Genomic DNA, 18077 nt, shown 5'->3' on the forward strand with positions numbered 1-18077 from the left:
GAGTGACAGATGCTACAGTGAATGTGTTTGAAGGTGGCTTTCCCTCTGTTAATGGTCTTACTCAGATAAAAACTTTACTTGCAATGGGAACCTGGTGCAAAACCCTTGCTTTCTCTCCTACTTAGGAAAAGCAATCAGCTATAACAAGCAAATGCAATTGTTTTCAGGATGCTTCATTTATTTCCTGACGTGAGCTCAGACCTAAATCATGTTCATCTTTCTCTAACACTAAAATTAGCTGTTATTTGGTATTAAAAGGAAAAAAAGCCAAATAAACTTGGGAAGCTTAAGAGAGGAAGTGAGAAAGGAATGAGCAACACACAGAGGTGACACAAAACCATTAAGAGTGAAGAAGTCACACCAATTCCTTTTAGAGATTTTCTTTCAAGCACCTTCCTATTGCAGTCTCTCCAATCCAACAGCAGCAGTAGGCAGACAAGGACATGACAAGGATATTCAACACAACCACTTACTTAACTGGAAGAGTTTGGTGAAGAATTTCAGCACCCTGTTGCAGAACTTTGCTGAGAGGTTTTCATTGGCTGTTGCCATCATGATCTGGACCAATTCTCCACTATATGAAGAGAGTGAAAATTAAAGCCAGCTTTACAAAACAGCCCAAAACCAGACATTAAGTCAGCTTTCCAATGAGGGAAAAGCTTTCCTCCACTTAACCCTTTTATATCTCTTCGTATCACTACTGTGGTGTTAGCAGTTTCCAACACAATTAGTCTTGGTAATTCAGTGCCCCACCTTCATCCCTACAATGAGCCATCTTTTGCTTTGAGAGGACAGAGAGAAACTGGGATATCACAACTTAAACTGCACTGTCTTATAGTACAGAGCACCTCACACCAAAATCCTGATGCTTTTCATTTCACTACACCTCCAGTGCTGATCTCTACAAGGATTTGCTCATGTTTTACTTGGAATGACAAAATCCTAAGTCTTCTCCCACACAGAAAATCTTCTCACTCTCCTGCACTGCTTGAAGGCTATCCTGTCCTTACACGGGTCTGCATTGTTCTGCACAAAGGCATTAACATTCCTGAAGAGCTGACAAACTGACAGAAGTGATGTGTTTGCTTTACAACTTTCACACAGATTTTACCTTTCTGAAAAGAATTCCTCCATGGCTTTTCGAGCTTGGCTGCTCTCCAGCTGTTTCTCCAGATGCTGTAAGCATTCCTCCAAGATGGACTCATCAAGGCCACTGAAGGTCAAAAAATGCATATTAATTAGAATATATAAGAATAATTTCAATAATTCCAAGAGCCAATAAGCAAAATAAGAGCCAATGTTGCTAACACAATAGTAACAAACCTTCCACTAGCTATAAGAAGCTCTGCTTCTAAGAGACAAGAGAAAAGCAACTGATGAACAAACATCACATAAAGACCAATATATCCACTAAATGATCAGGGGAAAAAAAGGGGCACACACTGTAGGCAAGCAACACGGAATTCTAGAACAATCTACATCTTTCCAGCTTCTCATGTTTCAAATTCCTCCAACTTGCTGTTCTTTTACAATCTCTTTCAGTTACTCCACCCATTCTTTACTGTGCTCACTCTTGCTCCACAACACACACTGCAAGCAAAATCCAATTATTTTTACATTCTCTAACAGAAGGCGCTACAGATCTCCTTCTGAATACCCTCCATCCGGGGAGGATCAGTGTTAAAAAGATGCAATATCATCACGCCTAATGGTTTTATGTTTCAGATGGGCACAATCAACATCTGTGCACCAAGCTTATTCTCTCTATATACATAGCAAGTAAGGGGTGGGAAGCATAAATCTGGCTAGTTGGCCACGATAAAGGAGGGATTAGCCATCCTTATAAACAGCAAGAATAGAGACAAAGGAACATAAAGCAAGTTAGGTCGGCATCTCCAGCTTTGATTTTGTGCTTGTATTTACATAATTTTCTATTTGATTAAATAAAAAACTATCCAGATACATATGTGATCCATCCAGAGTTAGAAGAGATGATTAAAATCCGTGCTGCCTAAACTGCAATGCTGAAAATGCTGGTGAGCTGAATAAAGTATCTTACATTTTCAGTCAACAAGTATAATAGTCTTCAACAGATAAAAATAAGCTGATTTTTCGCCTCTCTGTCTTGCTGCTCAAGAAACTACACTGATTTTTAAATACACTGTAGTAATTCTTTGTACACAGCTTAATTGGAAGAGAACTAGAAGCCACACAGTCCGTTACCTGTTTGGATCAGAGTGATGGGCCAGTATGTTATAGCACCCTGTGATCAATTTCTCATATACACGTGCCAGGAATTCATCTGATTCTGCAGGACCCAAGATCCTTTCTAGGGAGTTGCTGCTTATCTCTGCCACACTCTCTGTGCTGGTTTCCAAAAGGAGGGGTAACAGGGAATGGATCACCTGTGGTGGGTTTAGATCATCTGACCAGCTTGAAAAGAAAGATAAGTAGGTAACTATATGCAGTGTAGACAATTATTTTGTTTCAGATTATCTCAGTGTTAAATGCCTGGAAAAAAACAGTTCTTTCATGTCACTTCTTTCTTACGCTTTGAAAAGATCACATAAATGAATGAAAATAGTCACAGTCAGATTTGATCCATATGGCCTCACACAATCATAGAATGGCCTGGGTTGAAAAAGATCACAATGATCACCCAGTTTCAACCCTCTGCTATGGGCAGGGTCACCTACCAGCAGACCAGGCTGCCCAGAGCTACATCCAGCCTGGCCTTGAATGCCTGCAGGGATGGGGTATCCACAGCCTCCTAACCCAACTAAGGGTTCCTTATCAAGGACTCTACCTTTTGGAGATACCACACCAAAACTGAAAAGCTATTCATTTAATATAAAAAAAGACCACTTACACAATGAGATCCCCAGTGAGTCTGACCAAGGAGAGAAGGGTGTGCTTTAGGGAAGCTGCAAGAGGTAGACTTTGACTGCAGAGAGTACCAAGGTGGGCAGCCTGAACTGCACTGATGTAGCTTTCTGCAGGGATTGTGTCATTTGCGAAGGCGTTGCGCTAAGGGTTGAGACACACACACGAAAATCAAACCAAATTGTGTTTAGCAGAAAGGCAGACTATTTGCCATTCCCACTAATTTAGAGAGTTAAGATTATGCTGGTTCAACCCACAAGGCAGGACTCACCCATGAGCCAATGTTTGGAAATTCATTGGTATGAATGTTGTTCCATGAGTCGCATAAAGTCTGCACAGCTGAAGGTAAGTTCTGAACAAGCATTGAACCTGCAAGCAATCCAGAATTGTAAGTCACTGTGTAATACCACAAGTCCTGTTGAAAACCAGAATACTTCTAAAAACTGTTCAAAACTAGACCTTGAGTTAACCAGGACACCATTGTAGCTAAGTTCTATCTGTTATCCTGCTGAAGGCTACTCTCATGCTCCTCTACCAGTCAAAAATATTCCTAAAGTTTGCATCAGCTTCTTTCTCTTCATTAGAACAGGAAATGTGGCAAAAATACTAATTCACAGCTGTCTTCAACACATGAGTATTTCACAGTTTGCCATATATTTCCATGTCATTCTACTGGAGCACCAGAATGGTTATAAAAGCATTTTAAGAAGCCAGATAAGCTCACAAGTTAGTTACTTTTTCAAGGCTTGCCCCTCTTTTTCAGCTGCCACAATAATAAAAAGAAAAGACTTCCCAGTTTGATGCTGACAGGATAATACAGTCATCTGAACACGGTGGTAGAGGGGAAGGAGCACATCAGCCAGCACACAACTTTGAAGCTCAGAGCTGGAAACACTGTAGAAAGCTTTACCTGTGCACAAAAGGAAATCTGAACCATGCAGGATGCTCACCTAGAGTATTGGACTTGCAACGGCTGGATCCAATGGCCAGGACAGCAGCATAACCTTGTAGCTTCTCTTCAGAAGGCTTGTTCTCACTGGAGCCCTCCTCAGAGAGGCTACGTAGCAAGTAAGATCTGCATTCATGAGGAAAAGGATTCACTTCAAGGAAGCAGTTCTGAGTTTCATAACTAACTGTGTCAATATGGTGACAGATAAGAAAGCAAACTTCTGAAGTTCTGCCCCATACTTCATGTGATATCACTATGAGAGTTCGAGGCTTTTATCTCCTCTAAGCTTCTTACCAGCAAAAGCATCTGCTCAAAAGAAAAAGCTGATTTACTTTTGCTTTCTTCTGCATAGGGGCTAATGAGAGTTTAGAAGACTTCAGACTCTTAATCTAAGAATTAACACTCCCCTCCTCTCTCTGATGGTCTCTGACAGTCTCAATAATGAGAGTGAAATAACCTTAAGCAGCACTGTCCTACAGAGTGGTAAGAAGAGGTTTCATACTTGGAGGAAAAGCTGATTTTGCTAAACTTGCAAGGAAGTCTTGTAAGATCAGCCTACTTAGAAATAATGACCAAATTACATCCCGAGTAGCTTTGCCTTCTTTTAAAAACAATGGTCAGTCTAAAGGATCTAAGTTAAGGTATCTATACTGGACTATTAACAGATCCAGCTCTCTCTACCAACAAAACAAAATAAAAACCCTCACGTACAGAAGAAAACATTATTTCTATCACAGATTCTATGGGTTGTACCTGGTAAATGTAGCATAAGTGTCAATAAGCTGCAACGTAGCAGGTAGGAGGTTCTTGGTCATCTCTGAAGACTTATGTGGATCAGTTTCTGCAGCTAGCTTGGTAAAGTGCTCATCTAGAGAAACCTGGATCTTGGAAATTGCAGCATCAAGGGTGTAAATGGACTGTAAGCTGGGAACTTCATGCAGCTGGAGAATAGTTGTGCAGTCGATGCCACAAAATGAAGATATCTTAAAATATGAATGAATTGGAACTGTAAGTGCAAATCATCCCACAAAAGCAGATGTTCCACGTGCACGTTTGTATCTGAATCAGCTCACCTGTCGAGCAAAGTATTCTTCTGCTATTTCCACATCATATTTTACTGAGCTGCACTTGCTGGAGGCCAATTCAATGAGAGAAGCAGCATGTTCAGCTTTCATCCCCTGTTTGATAAGGTGATCCTACAGATGCCAGAAAAAGACCACACTTTAAAAGTGCTCTATAATAAAGCACTCTGCCAACTACCAGGCTAGAAAACGCAGACAAGTTCCCACTTCAAACCATGCCCACACAACAAATCCCACACGCACTAAGCATAGAAGAACAAGAAACTGACATTCTTACTAACAAACAACATTACAAAACACCCCCAATGAAGATGAGACTTTAACCTTGATCCATGTGACATAAGATGGGATTCGCAGGCGAGAAGACCAGCGCAACGTGTGTAAAATATCACATTCACTCATCTCTGGTGTGTTTGTAGCCAACTGATTCATGTAGTTTTTGGATGGAGGCAATATCCCCAGTATCCGCCACAGTATCAAGAAGTAGTACTGAAGTGCACAGGCTTCCTAAACAAGAGCACGGTTGGATAAATTGGTAAAGAAAGGTGACAGTTTCAACCATTCTATCTACAGAAATGATCTCATCAGGGCTCCAGACTCGTATAGATGTGCTAAATCAGGCAAACATGGTGAATACTTTGTTGAAAACACTAAGATTGAAAACCTGTTACACCTCAGCACAGACAATACTACAGCAACACATAACAGTCTTACCAGTGCAGTGACATTTTTGTTCTCTTTCCTCCTGAGTGTATCAAACTGTGACCCCGCTGCAAGTAGCGAAGTCAGCGCTGTGTAAAGCTCATCATATTTCATAGTCCTGGAGAAAAGGACCTCACAGACCTGCAAGAGATAACAGTCACAATCACTGCTTTGCATCTGCATTTATTTATACTTTCTGTTAAGTATTCAGAACACCCACAGACCATAACTATGCAAGAATGTGACTTCAGGAAGTTAATTCTGCCAGGTATTCTGGAAGAATTGGATCAAACTGAATGGGAATGTAACCCTACTTATAATATCTTTGCCTCAGATGTTTTAGCAGAAATGAGAAGTAACTGTGGATATGATGGGGCTCTGCTTTGCAGCATAAATAATCGAATCACATGTATTATGACAAGCTGTCCAACATAGCTTCATAGTAGTACATCTGAATTTGCAAATGGACTTCCCTGACATACAACTCAGTGCAAAAAAAGAGTCCCACGTTATCTTACTGAGTCACTTCTCTTTTCTCCATTTCGATAAAATTCCTGCTCTAGCCACTGCCTCAGGTCCTTCCTTCTCATCTGTTTGCCCTGGCACTTGTCAAGCCAACACTGCCCTTTGAAGGCTTACAGACATATAAATCCCAGTACCGTGCTATCCAGACGGTTCAGATCATCTTCGCAAGCTTCTAGGGATAGGATGCAGTAGAACCTTGGCTGTGGAACTGCATCTGGAAGGTCATAAACAGCAAAAGTGTTGTTTACTAAAATTGCTCAAGCACAATTACGTGCATTTTTATCTGATTTAAGTACGTGTCTCAAAGGCAAGAAAAGGTACCCAGGCCATGGGAATGGCTTTCATCTATTTGCAAAAGCAAGTCTTGGAACAAAAAACTCCTCACAGGTTCTTTCTTACCCGATGAGCAGTGTTTGGTCCAGTTTTCTTCTACCTCCTTAAAACCATGATAGAGTGGGACAGAGGTTCGTCTGCTACTGTCCTGAGACCCACTCACCCAGCCAATGGGTGGAGTCAGCAAATTATATTGCACCTAAGTAGAAAAGCATTAAGCCATTAAGTAGGAGAAAGACAATAACAAAACAAAGAGCCATTAAGACACAAACAATCCCATTCCTACAACAGTTTTCTCAGCTTCTGAGGGAAGCCCTGGATCCTACCTAACGAGCTTCCACCTACTGAAAAAGCCATACACAAAATACTAGCATCTCATTAATGAGCACAGTGCCATAACTCAATAGGGACAAGCTAAAGCAAGAACAGTGCATATGAAGTATTTGAAATGATATCTAAATACCCAAAATAGTAACAACTTTGAAAGATGAGGCAGGGCTTTCACCCTGTTCCCAGCAGGATTTATTAGGACAGCAGTTACATCACAAATGTATGCTCCAACTGAACCTGCCATTAGGAATCAACAACAGCAGTTACTCTCTCATTATAATCTGAAAGACTGGTAACAAAACCAAAGAGATTAGAATGCACCAAATGATTGTCACAGATTTCTGCTGAGCAGTGAGCTACATTTCAGAATAGAATCACAAAATTTTACCTGTTCAAATAAGTACACAGGGGCTTTGGAATACTGATGGAGCAGATAGTCAAACACCAAGAGCAGGCGAGCCACAATAAGCGGTACAGAACTTTGCTGGGTGTCCATGTTCACTGTCAGCTCCACAATGGTCTGGATACAGAGCATCATGATAGACCTGCGGCCCCTCTCAGAAAAGTTGTGAAAAATAAGCAGCAGCAGCTGGAGATGTTCAACGTTCAGATCTTCTGCATCACTGGGAAGAGTCCCTTGCAAGGCATTCTGCTTCAGCGTGCCTACAAACCTGACAGTAGGAAAGGAAGTTGATACATGACTTTCTTCTTGCTTTGATACATCTTTAAGATCTCTTTAACCAGAGCTTAGAGAAATATTTTTATCGTTTCATTTTTCTGCCTATTCTTCTAATCAATATCGATGATTTCACAAAGATGATGACTGACTTTCAAGCTAAAATAATATTATCTTACCTTTCCCAAACTTTAAGGCATTCTGGGACGTCAGGGTCTCCCTGGGCAGTGGCTTTATGCTGCCAAATGAGGAGAAGTCGTGAGAGCACCGATAAACTTTGAGGGTGGATGTAGAGAGGCCATGGACCTTCAGAGAAAGGGGCAACTCCCAGTTGCTGAAGAAGTGTGTTCTGGAATAAAGCAGAGACTTGGTGAAAAGAAGGAAGTACTGCCTGCTTTCTTTAATTAAAAGCATGATTTGAATAAAGAACGTTGTTCCCAGGGGTTGTAAATGGCTAATACAGCAATATTTCTCTAATCTTAAATATATCACATAGCTACTGAGGGATATTTTGCCATTGTCATTTTGCCACCTAAGACATAACAAGTTTTGAACTTCAGCACCAAAACAGGACAAAATGGCATTAATGACCTCTACTCATTTGCCACAAAATCAGAGCAGGACATATTAGGCTTTGGTAGAATCATACAGATCAGCCTACAGTTTGTGCTTCAGCAAAAAGGTTGTTCAGCTGCTTTTAGGGGAAAAAACAACTGTAAAAAAATGATGTTTTAAACATAGACAACTAAAAGCATAGGCTCTGAATACACTGATTGGTAAGCAAGCCCTACTTACAGTGTTAAGTCAGGTCAGCCCATGACCCAGCACAGAAACCTAAAGGCTACAAGGTTAGCGCATGAAAGCAAAGGGATTAACTTGATTCTCCTGAGAGAATTCCAAGGCCTTTTGGCATCAGTCCTGACAGCAAAGTAAATCTGCAGGAATGCCTCTTGCTAACAAATGGATAGAGGCAAGTCTCCAAAACAAACCCACTTCTCCTTCAGCCTTCATCACCTCCAAAATGCAGTGGATTAACCTGAACTCTGGATGTTAAGCTTACACACTGCAAAGCATCATTCAATTTGGATCCAAAACATTCCAAGCTCTGTTTGAAAAGTACCATTCTCTAGGGCCAAGTGGAATCACAACACGCTACTCCAGGTGCAAAGTCCACACAGAAGCATGAACAGACACCAACATTTGTTCATCTCATTTACATATTCATCATGGCTTTACCTGCAAGGCAGGGGACTGAAGATCTGAGGTCACTAAGGAGTGGTTGAAGTGATACAGTGCAGCAGCAAACTCTTCATCCGAAGTGCCTGTAATACAGAGATTGAGCCATTTACTTACTGTTGCTCTCCCATATTTAAGATTTCTGTATGGAACTATAAAAATAGACACCTGCAAATCCTACTATCTATGATTTCCAACAGAGAAGTACTGCTCACTCACCCTTAATCCCATCTTTATCCACTTCTTTGATGATGCTAGCAAGCGTTGCCATGTGCTGCTCCGAAAGAGAGACGCTCAGGTAGTTGCGAATGAAGTTATTCCTGGAGTTCAGCATAGAAGAAGTGATAAAGTTCAAAATGTTTGAAGCTAGGCTCAAAAACTGAAAAGAAAAAGAGAAACACGCTGTAGAAAGCAACAATAAAAACATTAAAAAAGCCAGAACTGTTGGTAAAAAAGATCAATTTCCCTAATAACAGCCCTGGCAGCAGAGAGCAGATTTACTTTACTCATTGCAATGCAGTTAGTTTAGTAGATCTCTTAAAAAAGAGAAAAAAAGTCTCTAAAACTCCTGGCAGCAGAATTTCTTGGTGTCTTTCCCCAACACTAACAGCATTCCATCAGCAACTTCACTCACTTATAGCTCTGCCCTCATTTTCCCTCTTCCTTTGTAACCCACACTGATACTCTCAGTCTGATTCCCTAGCAATAATCAATACATCAGCAATATTCCACTTGATGGAAGAATAATGCAAACATATTTCTTCAAAGCCAATCCTCCATCAGCAGTATACTTAATATCTGACACATATCACGTTACCTGTCAACACAGCTAGCTACAGCACACATCATTTCATTAACCCTGGAGACCTTTCCATACCAATTCTGGATCTTTGCGGCTGGCCAGGATGTTCCCATTCTCTCCAGCAGTCTGTTTGTTTGGGCTTTTGACTCTAGGAGAGCTCTCCAAGGGTGGTGGTGGAGGGGGTGGTGGTGGGGCCACTTTCTCTTTGCTTGGAGATATCGTCTCTTCAAACCATTGCCCAAGGATTGGTTCACTGTCATCATCTGACATAGGAGGCAGAAAAAGGCAAAAGCACAGGGTTGTAAAGAACAACCTCACACAAGGGACTTGGTACAGTAAAGGCCTGGAGAAGAACTTCAGTGAGCAGAGTTAGAGCATCTGCAATCTTCATTTCTCCCTTCCACTCACAACGCTCAGCAGTTTTACAGTGGGAATTCACAAGATGAAATTATTTCCACCCTCCTCTCAAGCAAATACTGCCAAATACCAGCCTCTCTGGCTTCAGTTTACACAAAGGAGTACAGTCAGCATTGCTTCTGCCAAACAGATCTCACAAACTGCTTCATATTTTCAGCATTACATGTTATTTCAGCCCAAGAAGGCAAAAATCCCAGTAGCCAGGTTTCCACTATGTCTGAAAAACAGCATAAAACCCTGACTTAATTTCTTTGCTGGAAACTCTATTACCTTGGCTGCTGTCCTCCTCAGTGCTGCTAAAATCATCCTCGTAGTAAGTATTTGAATCGGTGGAGGCACTTGCATCACTGCTCATGGAGCCCTTTCTCTGACGTTGCAAGACACACGCCTTACAGGAACAGCAGAACAAATTAAATTACAAAAGAATATGAAAACAAATTATCTAAAGCATTTTAATTCACTTCCAGTAAATTCCAGTTGAGCGATTTATTAACAGTTTCTCAAGATCCCTCTCCCTTAAAGTTGTATCAGAATTTATGCGGGTTGGTTGAAAAGAAATTATGCATGCCAAGAATTTAAGCAACACTTCAAGTAACAGCTTTAACATGAAAGCATCTGTTCTGAACACGGCCTTTTCATCTTCTCGTTAAATTCACAAATGCCACCGTGCTTACAGAGCTATTTTGTTACAACAAGTTTGTCAAATTTATAGCCTCCAAATGAGGAGGGATAGCGCCTTTGCTTGACACTGTCAGTTCTTCTTTGCATATTCACAGCTAAAGAGAGAATTCTTCCACGCAGATGACACTCAGTGGGAGTTGCTCAGATATCTCCCCCAGCTGCACACCAGTTCCTACCTTTCTATACGACGTAGACAGCAAAGTCAGCAGCAAATTAGTGAGTGGTACAGAATCTATCAACCGCTGGATTCTCTGAATCGATGTGCTTTGAGCCATGATATCCAGCACTGCTGGTGGGCCATCGCTCTCCCAGCCCTGGAGGGCAGCATTGAAGAGAGAATTTAAAGCATGTTTCAGCAGAGAAGGGCAAGTGTTTCACAAGAGCTACCTACACACCTTGTGCAATGCCTCCACTTGCAGATCTTGAAAGAGGGATGACAGCAACTTGATGGCATGATTTGCAAGCACCACTGACAGAACACCAAACCCTTGATGTCTATGGAAAAATAAAAGATACAATGTAATTACGGGGGGGGGGAAGCAGACTGAGTGAGGTGACTGAGGAACTGCTTTGCTAAATTGAAAAAGAAAAGGTGACTCGTTTTCTTTTCAAGAATCAAGACTTGAATAACAAATGGCGAGACCAACGAGACTCCATAGTAATTATCTGCTCTGCACAGTTACATGGACAATACTCCAGTGGGGTCCTTACATACCCTTTTCCAGGTCCGAGTTTGGGAGACCCAACGCCCTCCTTGGTCCGAGCAATAATGTCTCTGACACGAAGAGCAGCCAATGGATCTTTCTCCTTCCCCTTATCAGCCAATGCTGTGGGGCTGAGGTTCAAGATGAGGAAGAGACTGTTTAGCAAACACCAGGCCCCAAGCAGCTGGAAGTTCTGATAATGCTATCATCCAAAAGGTTGAGGGGAAAAAAAAAAAATAACAACCAAACAAAATAGTGTGAATCCAAATGCCAAAATACAACAGCATAATAAGAGCTTCCTGAAGGGCACAGATCTTACCTCACCCCCAGCTCGGCGTGAATTGCTGATGGCTTGTCCAATCATCTCATAGATTTCAAGCTGCAAATAGATATAAAACCACAGTAATGTTTAAGCATTGGACTGGGCAATAACTAAACCAGCCCACACACTTTTCAAACTCCAGACATGATTGCTGTTTCCTATCCGCAATTAGCCAACCCAATTACTTTATCAGCCAGTCTATTGCCTAGAAATAACAAGCACCTACTGCAATCCAAACAAATACAAGTTCTATATTTCGCTTGCCAAGAATGAACAAACACACTCTTTCCCATCTACTTACACATTTCTGTACAATAGTAGCAGCATCATTTTCATAGTCTTCTTCTTTGGAACTCGTAGATCCAGTCCGTACCTGCTGAGTGGTACCCACGTGTAGGATGGCCATGCAAGTCGCCACACTCACACCTGGATGAAAATAAGTGAAGGTAACGGCCTTCTTATAAGCCAATCTTGGCACAAAATCTTCCCATTTAGCACACAGAAACAAGCAGAATTAGACATTCACACATGTTATGTGAGAGGGAAGAAATTACAGGTTATTAAGATGTTGAGTCACCAAGTCACACTTGCAGAACATACCAGAACCTCAGTACCACCAGAACAAAGCTCACGTTGCCCCAGGCCCCACATTACACAGTATGGGGTAAAGCTGTCGCATCCATAATGAAGATTACTTGTGGGGTGAGCCACAAATGTGTAGGTAACAAAGGAGAGAAGAAGCAAGAATGACTTAGAGGCCTAAAAATAGAGGAAATCAGTCACCTGCATAGAGACAGCTGAGAGCAAGAACAGTCACATCTTGGAGCCGTGTGGGCGTTAGGGGCTCCAACACAGGCAGAGACAGAGTATCCAGTGCCATGGTCACATCTATTACCAGCGAGTGAAACCTAAAGTAACAACACAGGTTAAGGATCAGCAATGCAATCTGTACAGTGCTCATGAGAGCAGCATGGTACAGCTGGTACAGCTGTTTCCTCTCATACAGTGCACCCAGCATACACCAAAGAAGAGTGATGACACGATCTTACCCGTTACGAACAGCAGTGGCATCTGCCACAGTAGCTGGCATAATAAAAAATGAGTTGGCTGACACAGCATCTTGAAACCGATTTATGTATCTCAAGAAGTATGGGAGGTTCAGGCACACTCGTAGCAACTTTTCAGAGCCACCTACCAAACAAAAACAGTGTTTTACTGTTACTGTGGCATGGGAGAGCTTCTAAGCAGAACAGATCTAACAGCCATCAGGAGAAATGCTTGCTTTATCCCTGCAGTGTTACAGAGCTTATCCTCACCCAGTTCTTGCAGGCTGGCTACATTCTGAGCAATGAATATGCTTTTTGTCTTTGCTGCAGAGGTTTGATCTGCAGAAGCTTGATCCTCGTTTTCTCCTTCCACCTAAAATCAAGCACAAACTAAATATATCACAGAAGCACAAAAAATATAGGGCATTGCACTGACTCTACAAAGCAGCAAGGTGCATCAGCAACAGAATTCAGACAAGTCCTTGAGTGCACCCATATTCATGTTAGAAATCAGGCTGCTTCTACTCTGGAGCTGTATACCTGTGTCTCTGGCATGATTGATGGTGATGCTGAAACTCTGGGGTTAAAGACTGATGTCAGCTGATTCAGGAAGTTCATCTGTACTTCTTTCTGCCTTAGTTCTGGGCTCACTGGGGAAGCCAACTCCTTCTGGTCCTCTACTGCAGGGCAAACAGCAAAACACCATTTCATCCATCAAAGCACATAACGTTTTCTACAGCTCGCTCCATTGCCACAGCAATATAACAAATTGAACCACCTACCATCAGAGAGGGTTTTGATGGTCTGAGGCAGCTTGGCTGATTTCATCATTGCTGTGAAAGTGATGATTTCTGTTCGATCCAGGCGGCTGCAGCCTGTGCACAGCCCCTTTATCAGCAGAATGAGGTGTTTCTACAAAGTAAAAGGCATCAAATACATCATAAACTCTCTTGATTCCAAGTATTTAGTGGCATCGTTCACCCTCAGCTGCTGCATTATGAGTAATGCAACCGCAGCATCTCAGATCCAATCTGATCTCATAGCAAAGGTCGTGATGGCACTCTTGCTTTGCACAACATCAGAGCAAATATTTAAGGAATTAAGAGGCCAGAGTCCATTTTTGCTCTCAGGGCCACGTGGTTAAAATCTGTGCTCACCTGTGAAACAGCACACGCTTCATCTGGGTTCTCTAAACGCAGAAGGGAGAACTCGATCAGGACTTTACATGCTGCAGCCACAGACTGCAATTGGTTTCTGGGTACTGAAAAAGCAGATGGTAGCATCAGTTAGGACAAGACCTGAAGTAATTTGGTATAGCATGTTCTTAATGCTTTTGATAAAGCAGAATGCTAGACAGCATGCATTCATGCATACATTGTCCATCATGTCTAACAGAGAGATATAGTGTCAATTTGGTCTAATTAAAATGTAACTTAAGAAACACCAGGAAAGCAAGATTAAAACCTTCTAACACAGGCACATACGATGGGTTTCCTTGCAACATTTATGAGCTTATGGACTGCATTAATATCTGACTCAGAAACGGGGCCTGAGACAATACTCAAGAGAACAACTCAGGCCTACTTTCACTATCCTTCAGCTGTTGTACAAGGGTAAAATCAGAGGATGGAGAACACTTACTGAGACCACACACAGTAGTGATGTAATGTGTTGAAAGTGCAACAAAGGAGGAGTAAAAAGGCTCGTATTGTTTGTCGTGGTGCAAGATTTCTGATTCACTGCAATAGGAGAAGAAGGGATACGTCAATTCGATACGGCACAATAGCGGCTGCCATACAACACTCAGAACATGATATATCCATTAACACGTGTAAGACAAGATCATTAAGATCACACGATCTTTCCAAATCAAAGTGTTGAGGACAGGATCTTGTCCTGCATCCCATTTGTGTACCCTCAGGCTTGAAGACAAATCAGGGCATCAGGACTACAGCCTACACTGGAAGTTTAAGCAAACAGCCCCCAGTATGGCCAGTACTTTTCCTTTCCATCACCAGAAGTCAGCCTCTCTAACAATCACCCTCCTGTCAGCTTTCATTAATCTTTAAGTTCCTCTAAAGTCAGCTGCCCGTAAAGTTGGGGCTGTTTGTTCTGCTGATGCCAGGGCTGCAGCACAGGCATTCCCGTCCTGCCAAGGCAGAGCCAACAGCAGTTTATGCAATTCTGCAAAACAGAAGGATCAAAACCAGCCCATTGCATAACAACAACAAATACTCAATGCGACATGTGCACAAGCAGAGGAGCAAAGAGTTTTGGCAGGTAGCACACAGTCCAGAAGAATACATCCGCTGTCATCAGCCTCGTGGGCAGAGGGTGGTGATTTCAGAGCTTTACAGCACTTTCCCTGCACACAAATTAACACCAGTGTAAATTCAACGTCGACTCAAAGCTAAAGTAAGAACTGGGAAGCAAAAGACTTGTCAGCACACTGAGAGTCAAAGCTCTGAGGCTTCCCATTGAGGTCTGCTGGCCACAGACAGTGGCCATGTGTTGCAGAAACGACACACCGAAGGCAGCTGTGGGAAGGCCTCACCCCACGTCCCATCTGCACCGACCTGAAGGCAGCCACAATGAGAAGCAGAGCTCTGCCTGCAGGGCTAGGCCAGCCCACGAGTCCACCCATAAACCAAAGTGGTGTGGATGTCCGCTTATTAAATACTTAAATTAATTGCCTTCCCATTCGCAGATGACAGAAACGCTCAGGCAATGAGTGAGCTGGATGAAAAGCTGGCACGACAGCTTCACCAGGCACCCTGCTTCTAATAACAGCAACTCTTCCACCTCTGGCAAGAAGACCTTATTCCAAGGGAGCTGCTTGGAGGCAGAGGCTGCCAGCTGTCATGGGCACCATTCCCAACCCAAAGGACAATTCCTCAAGCTTGGCAACAACCAGCACTGTCAGACACTGGATGCGCCAACGCATTTGTGCTGCTGTCAGACACTCGTTTTGCTCACCTTCTGCTTTACGGCCAGCTCTAAATCAGCGGCTGTGGGTGCACATGATGTATTTTAAGACAACGAGTGAGAACAGTTTGGGAGTAACAGAGCACAGAAGAAACTGGCAGCACCTAATGAGCTCGCTGCCATAAAGGTCAAGCTGAGCAACACACAATACCTGCAGGTATAGGAACAGATATAGGTATAGGTAAAGGTATAGCTAGGTATAGGTGCAGGTATAGGTACAGATACGTGAACCAGAGTGGGGGTTTTCACCCCAATTGGACAATAAGAGCATTGAGATTTATTTAAACAAGTTGTGGTCATAAAGTGGAAGGCACCTGTCTGCTAATTGTCATCATCAAGTCCTTGCAAATGACAAGAAAAGAGGTAACAGCTTAACCTGTAATGTGTTATAGTGTATATACAGTGAAACTTGATAACAGCTTCAGGCCATTGTGTTGTGATTTATTGCTTAAATAACATTTGCTTACCAGGGAAAATCATTACTCACACTAACTAAGAAGCCAGCCATCAATACAACCCTTCAGCAATGAATACCACCTCCTTCTCTCTCCTACTTCCAAACCTCAAGCAGCCAGAAATAGACCCTTTATGTAAGGCAGCAGCACAGAGCACCCTCCTCCAAGGAAAGGTACAACAGCAGGTGCAGCTTTCTCCCTATTGACAATCTTTGCTGACAAATCAGCCCCATCACAGACTCTGTAAACTGTGTTTCTCTGGGTCTTTCCACGAGGTTGACATCTATTCATCCCCGAGTATAAATGTAATAAGAGAAGGAGTCGATAATGTTTAAGCTTAGGATTAAAATAGAAGAGCTATCAGGAAAAGAAGCATCTTAATTCACTTCAAAACGAATGATGTTGGTGATTTCACTGTTGTAGTGCCAGGACATCCAACCACACTGTGGATCAAGCAGCCAACCCGCTCACTATCAATCTTGTGAAAAAAAATATGACAAAAGGGGCATATTTTAATGAGAAATCTAAAGATAGGCTGGTTCTTAGAACAGAAGAACACGGTTCTGTGCAGTAATGAGCTATTTTTTCCCCCTGCGCGAGGCATGACATAAAAGCTTCTGCCCTGCAGGACTCCAAAGGGATGTGCAGAGTTTACCCAATGCCAGGCAGCGGGTAGGGGAGGAAACAGACCTCACCCAGCAGCATTACAAGGAGTCATTTGGGTTGGAAAAGGCCTCCAAAGTCACAATGTCCAACCCCACCACACTGCACCCACTGCCCACGTCCCTCAGTGCCACATCACACTGAACAGTGACCCAGGGTGGGCAGCTGTGCCAACGCATCGCCTCTGTGTAACATAAAGCCACTCCCTCTCATCCTATCGCTGGAGAAGCGCCTTGGCCGACCCCACCTCACCACAACCAAGAGCTGGAGGGCGATGAGTTCTCAGAGCCTCCCCTCACCCAGCCTGACCCATCCCCTTCCCTCAGCCGCTCCCTCACAACTCAATTCCCTTCACAGAATCACAGAGTTATGTGGTTGGAAGGGACCTCTAGAGATCATCGAGTCCAACCCCCCTGCCAAAGCAGGCTCCCTACAACATGTCACACAGCTCGGCGTCCAGGCGGGTCTTAAATATCTCCAGAGAATGAGATTCCACCACCTCCCTGTGCAGCCTGTTCCAGTGCTCCGTCACCCTCACTGTAAAGAAGTTCTTATTAAGGAACTTCCTATGCTGTACTTTCATCCCATTACCCCTAGTCCTGTCCCCACGCACTACTGAAAAGAGACCAGCCTCACCACTATGGCTCCCACACCTCAGGTATTTATAAACCTGGATCCAGTCCCCTCTCAGCCTTCTTTTCTCAATGCTAAACACACCCAGACCCTTCTATAGACTTCAGAGCCCCGAATTCACCCTTATATAACACACACAGCACTGAGGAGCTCCGAGCAATAACACCTCAGGCCCGCGCGCCTCCTGAGGGGAAAAACAGGGCCCGGGGCCTCTCCGTCTCAACCCACGGCTACCGCCCTCACCTCTCGATAACGGAGGCGAGCAGCTGGGGGAGCTCTTTCATCTCGAAGGCCGAATAGGAGGCGGAGAGCAGCGGCCTCACCGCCACCTCCCAGCCCGGCTCCGCCGCGCCGCCGCCCGCCGCCATCTTGCCGCTGTGCTGCGCCGGGGGGGGGGGGGGGGCGGCGGAGGGGGGGGAGCGGGCCGGAAGTGCCCCCCCACACTGCGAGCAGCGAGACAGGAAGTGAGAGACAGCGCATGCGCACAGCCAGCAAGATGATTGGTGGATGAACGGCGGCCCTATGCGCCTGTGCAGTACGTGAGTCAGCAGGATTAGGGTTAGCGCATGCGCAGTGCGCTTCCCTCCTCCTTCCCCTTCCCCCCCACTCCCCGGGGGTGGCGGCGCATGCGCACAACTGAAGGCGGGAAAGAG

General features: G+C 43.6%; 1 protein-coding gene across 6 annotated transcripts in view; it reads right to left on the reverse strand.

Annotated features, from left to right (window-relative positions):
• UBR4 (ubiquitin protein ligase E3 component n-recognin 4) overlaps positions 1 to 17816 on the reverse strand; it is a 66431-nt gene extending 48615 nt beyond the window's left edge. For 5 of the 6 annotated variants that reach the window (XM_015882452.2, XM_015882451.2, XM_015882450.2 and 2 more), the window contains exons 1-31: positions 17668 to 17816; positions 14330 to 14427; positions 13846 to 13949; positions 13471 to 13600; positions 13229 to 13368; positions 12959 to 13061; positions 12692 to 12833; positions 12426 to 12550; positions 11944 to 12068; positions 11640 to 11699; positions 11332 to 11522; positions 11012 to 11111; positions 10793 to 10930; positions 10206 to 10323; positions 9594 to 9781; positions 8936 to 9095; positions 8717 to 8802; positions 7660 to 7829; positions 7193 to 7475; positions 6541 to 6673; positions 6276 to 6355; positions 5629 to 5757; positions 5239 to 5421; positions 4906 to 5028; positions 4586 to 4815; positions 3834 to 3958; positions 3155 to 3252; positions 2870 to 3027; positions 2224 to 2433; positions 1112 to 1213; positions 474 to 574 (exon numbers count right to left, since the gene is read on the reverse strand). In XM_015882452.2, the coding sequence (XP_015737938.1) occupies positions 474 to 574; positions 1112 to 1213; positions 2224 to 2433; positions 2870 to 3027; positions 3155 to 3252; positions 3834 to 3958; positions 4586 to 4815; positions 4906 to 5028; positions 5239 to 5421; positions 5629 to 5757; positions 6276 to 6355; positions 6541 to 6673; positions 7193 to 7475; positions 7660 to 7829; positions 8717 to 8802; positions 8936 to 9095; positions 9594 to 9781; positions 10206 to 10323; positions 10793 to 10930; positions 11012 to 11111; positions 11332 to 11522; positions 11640 to 11699; positions 11944 to 12068; positions 12426 to 12550; positions 12692 to 12833; positions 12959 to 13061; positions 13229 to 13368; positions 13471 to 13600; positions 13846 to 13949; positions 14330 to 14427; positions 17668 to 17792 (4258 nt within the window). In that variant the 5' untranslated portion in view covers positions 17793 to 17816. The remainder of the gene's footprint in view (positions 1 to 473; positions 575 to 1111; positions 1214 to 2223; positions 2434 to 2869; positions 3028 to 3154; positions 3253 to 3833; positions 3959 to 4585; positions 4816 to 4905; positions 5029 to 5238; positions 5422 to 5628; positions 5758 to 6275; positions 6356 to 6540; positions 6674 to 7192; positions 7476 to 7659; positions 7830 to 8716; positions 8803 to 8935; positions 9096 to 9593; positions 9782 to 10205; positions 10324 to 10792; positions 10931 to 11011; positions 11112 to 11331; positions 11523 to 11639; positions 11700 to 11943; positions 12069 to 12425; positions 12551 to 12691; positions 12834 to 12958; positions 13062 to 13228; positions 13369 to 13470; positions 13601 to 13845; positions 13950 to 14329; positions 14428 to 17667) is intronic. The other variant, XM_015882447.2, reaches the window with a different exon arrangement.
• Between the last annotated feature and the right edge of the window lie 261 nt (positions 17817 to 18077).

Source organism: Coturnix japonica, chromosome 21 (assembly GCF_001577835.2).
Source record: "Coturnix japonica isolate 7356 chromosome 21, Coturnix japonica 2.1, whole genome shotgun sequence".
In the NCBI taxonomy this organism is placed as follows: domain Eukaryota; kingdom Metazoa; phylum Chordata; class Aves; order Galliformes; family Phasianidae; genus Coturnix; species Coturnix japonica.